Raw genomic sequence first — 3,782 nt, 5'->3', positions numbered from 1 at the left:
GAAAGAGGAGGAGAGGCTCATCAGAGAGAGAAAGAGGGAGAGGGAGAAGGTTCCCATAGAGGGACACAGTGTGCTGCAATCCTTTCTCCTCTACTCTCCTGTCAGGATTTGGGGTATGCATGCACATGAGCCCAGTGTGTTTTTTAAGCCACCAGGTCTGGGACTTGAACCACTTGATTGGCCATGTGAGATCCAGCTTTCTTAACTACCAGGTCACAGAGCCAACTCAAGTTTCCTCTTAATACCTTCACAACCAAATCTCAGTACATGCATTTTGGGTGACACAAGCCACAGCAGACTCCAAGTGTTGGAACAGAGTTTGGAAACTCGTCCACACCCAGTGCTCGGGGCAGGAAATGTGGTGCCACCACTTTGGACAGTGTTGTAATGTCCTTTGCTAAAGTAGAAGGCCACCTGGCTAGAACTCTGCAGTTCTGCTCTTAGACATAGGCTGGGAGGCGAATGCGGGAACATTCATGGCTACCCTGTTCAGAGTTGCCACAAACCAGAAACAACCTCAATGTTCATGAACAGTAGGATGGACAAGCAAACTGGGAGGGTGACACAGTAATGAGGACAAATATAGCTACACACAACACGGGTGGATCTGAAAAACATAATGTCGAGGGGTCAGGTGGTAGTGCAGTGCTAACACGACTGGACCCACATGGGAAAAGAAAGGTTCTGGGTTCACATCCTGGGACCTCCGTAAGCACAAGGGGTGCACATGTCCGTGATCCTGGCTAGCTGAGACAGACTGGATTATGGTAGAAGACCCTGTTGGGTCCCTCCCCATCCCTAACCATGGAAGAAATAAATAAATAAACTTTTTGAAACAAAACATAATGTTGAGAGACAGATACAGCTTACACAAGAACACCCACAGTGTGGTTCCATTTACAAGATTAGAAACAGGTAAAGTGAGCTCTGATATTGAGGTATGTAGACATTGGTGGTCAATCTGAAAAGGAAGGAAGCAGTTCTCACAGAGTCAGGGTGTTTATCTTCAGGAAGGAGGATACAGTGGGGAGAGCAGATAAGATGGCTCAGGTCATTGTGCTCTAAACCACACGTACATGGCCCATGCATGTCTCTGGATGTTTCTGTCTTGCACACACAAACAAAACAGAATGTAAAGTGGCTTTTTAAAATTTTTTTTTAGTTTTGTTACTCCGCCCGTTTGTTCACCAGAAGAGACAGACAGACAGAGAGAGAAAGAAGGGGAGAGAGAGAGGAAGGAAAGTAAGAAATTACCCCCCAGGGGAATGGCCACCATGCAATCCTCTCTCCTCCATTCTCTTCTTTGGCCTCTGGGCAGGCATGCACACACGCTGAGTGATTTTCAAGCCACTGTTTGAGTCTCGAACCACAGAGTCCATCATGTGGGATCCAGTTGCCTTAACCTCCTCGCCAACTGCTGGCCTGAAAGTGGCTCTTTCAAATGGAGGCGCTCAGTCATGTGTCACCGTGCTTGCCCTTCGCGGATGGCTATCCTGTCTTCATGGTTCTTGTGTTCCATCCTCTCTACCCGCCTCTCCTTGGAGTTCCTACAGGTGACCTGGGAGCTCCAAAGGGCATGCACACCTAGCCCACCTACGTGTTGCCCTTGGATCTGGATTGTCAGTCTTCTTTCTCACAAAGACCTGGGTGACCTAACAGGCTGCCTTTGAAGTCTGAGAAATGTGCCAGCAGCAGGAGGAGGCCGGACAGCAGGGGGTGCTCTAGCCTCTGAGCCCCAGACCTCTAGGACACCTATAGGGCAGAGGGCTCCTCCCTTTGAGCAGGGCCTCAGGTGAAGCCTCAGAGCACCCCCTAAGGTCGATAAGGGCTCTCTTTTTGAATAGAAAATCAACAGGCAGACCTTTCAGGGAAAGGCAGGGATTTGCCTGTGCCCAGAATGAAGCGTGGCTGGTGGACCGCTTGCCTCTGGGGTAGAGAAACTGGGCCCCCAGCTGAGAGCTGGTGGGGCTGCCTACGCTGCCACAGGTAAGGTTAGCAGCCGCTTACAGACGTACAGGTGGCAGGCCTGCTCTGGCTGCCGGGGTGAGAGCTGGACCCCTTTTCACAGTGCCGGGTCTGCTAATGGAACTGCTCAGGAACGGGACCCGGGAGTGGCAGATTGCATGGTGACATGCCAGTCTGCTGCAAAGGCTTAGGGGGAGATAGGATGGCTTGTGTCTGCCCTTCTGCCAATCAAAGTGTCTGTTTTACAACAGACAATTTTTACAATGCCCACGGATGGGAGTGAGCAGGCAGCGAATTGTTAGATCACATAAATATTGATTTATACATCCCCCGCTTCATCCCCAGAGCCGCGCAGGTCAGTAGCTATATCAAGAACAGGCCAAAAAACACAGATTGCCAGTTGACATCTAGCCTAAACACATAACAGCCTGCCTCTTGCTTCGTAATTCACGTTTATGAAAGATCGTAGAGCCCCACCTTGGCAAACAAAGCCATGGTTCTAAGCTGCATTTCATCAAAGAATAACATTTTTTACAAACTCATTAAAAGCCAAACAAGGCCAGACTTGCAAGCAGGGGAAGTCTGGGTAGCAACTTTCCACCTCTTTTGATGACTCTAAGCGTACTCCATAGGTCCTGGGCAAACATACAGACGGTCCCTGGCCTTTTCCTCAGTGCCTCATCCTTACTCTTCCCTGACCTTTGGTCCTGTCCTGCATCTCCACAGCTGCAGCTGGAGCATAGGCTCTAGGGCTGAGGTGGGGAGGCAGCAGTCATGGGCATAGGAAGGTGAAAGGAAGTAACGTCAAGGCTGATTGTAAGTATGGAAAGAGGGAACTGGTATTTGACCATGTCACAAAATAGTCTTCTTCTTCTTATTATTTTTTTTCAGGATCTGTTTATGTATTACAGTTTTGCATCTAAAATTTGGTCAAAATACTGTTACAGGTCAGCCATGGTGGTGTGGCGGTAATGCAATACCACTGCAATGCTGAAGCTATATAGGAAGGTCCTGGGTTTGTGTCCCGAGTCTTCCTATACACACAAGGTGCATCCATGTATGCCCAAGATCCTACCTGGCTGAGGCTGGGGGTAGATGGCAGTGTGAAGACCCTGCTGAAGGTGACTGTCTCTCTCTCTTTCTCTGTATCCTGGAAGAAATATGTAAATAAACTTTAAAACCAAAACCAAAATACTATTACAGTGCATTGGAGGATACCTTGGGATCCTACTCTACGAAGTTAAGATGCACCCAGTTACTGTGGTGCAGCAGCAATGTAAATGCCCTGCAAGACTGAAAGCCATGCGGCTGACCATGGGTTGGAATCCTAGGTTGGCTTGAAAACTTGCTGGGCATGCATGCAGGCAGCCAGAATCCTGTGGCACTGGACGGAGGGGGAAAGGGGATCACAGTGTGACAGAACCCTGTTGAGGGTGTTTCTTGTCCCTCTCTCCCTGTCCCCTCTCTCTTTCTCACTCATGCACATGCACTCTATCATTTTTTTTAAAAAAAGAAAAGTTAGGATAAAAGTGATAATAATGAAATTGCCTTTCCAGAAAACTCACTTGTATGCTGCCCTGTTCTTCTATGTAGGAAGGAATTATATCTCCCAGTGATCTCGATCTTGTGATGTCGGATGGGTTGGGCATGCGCTATGCATTTATCGGACCCCTGGAGACTATGCACCTCAACGCTGAAGGTATGTACCCAGGGGGGCTAAGATAAGAAATTTTTACTATTTAGTATTTTCATAGGTTTTATAAATGCTAACATTTGCCTTTCTTTCCTTCCTTCCTTCCTTCCTTCCTTCCTTCCTT

The 3,782-nt window shown here is 48.3% G+C and overlaps 1 protein-coding gene across 1 annotated transcript in view; it reads left to right on the top strand.

Moving 5' to 3' along the window:
• CRYL1 (crystallin lambda 1) overlaps positions 1 to 3,782 on the top strand; it is a 176,780-nt gene that overhangs the window by 161,235 nt on the left and 11,763 nt on the right. Inside the window, exon 6 of the mRNA XM_006159501.1 lies at positions 3,559 to 3,664. Coding sequence (XP_006159563.1) covers positions 3,559 to 3,664 — 106 coding nt within the window. The remainder of the gene's footprint in view (positions 1 to 3,558; positions 3,665 to 3,782) is intronic.

This window comes from Tupaia chinensis, unplaced genomic scaffold, assembly GCF_000334495.1.
Source record: "Tupaia chinensis unplaced genomic scaffold, TupChi_1.0 Scaffold000634_1, whole genome shotgun sequence".
In the NCBI taxonomy this organism is placed as follows: Eukaryota; Metazoa; Chordata; class Mammalia; order Scandentia; family Tupaiidae; genus Tupaia; species Tupaia belangeri.
The sequence above is the reverse complement of the archived record's forward strand: the minus strand, read 5'-3'. Positions and strand labels throughout refer to the sequence as shown.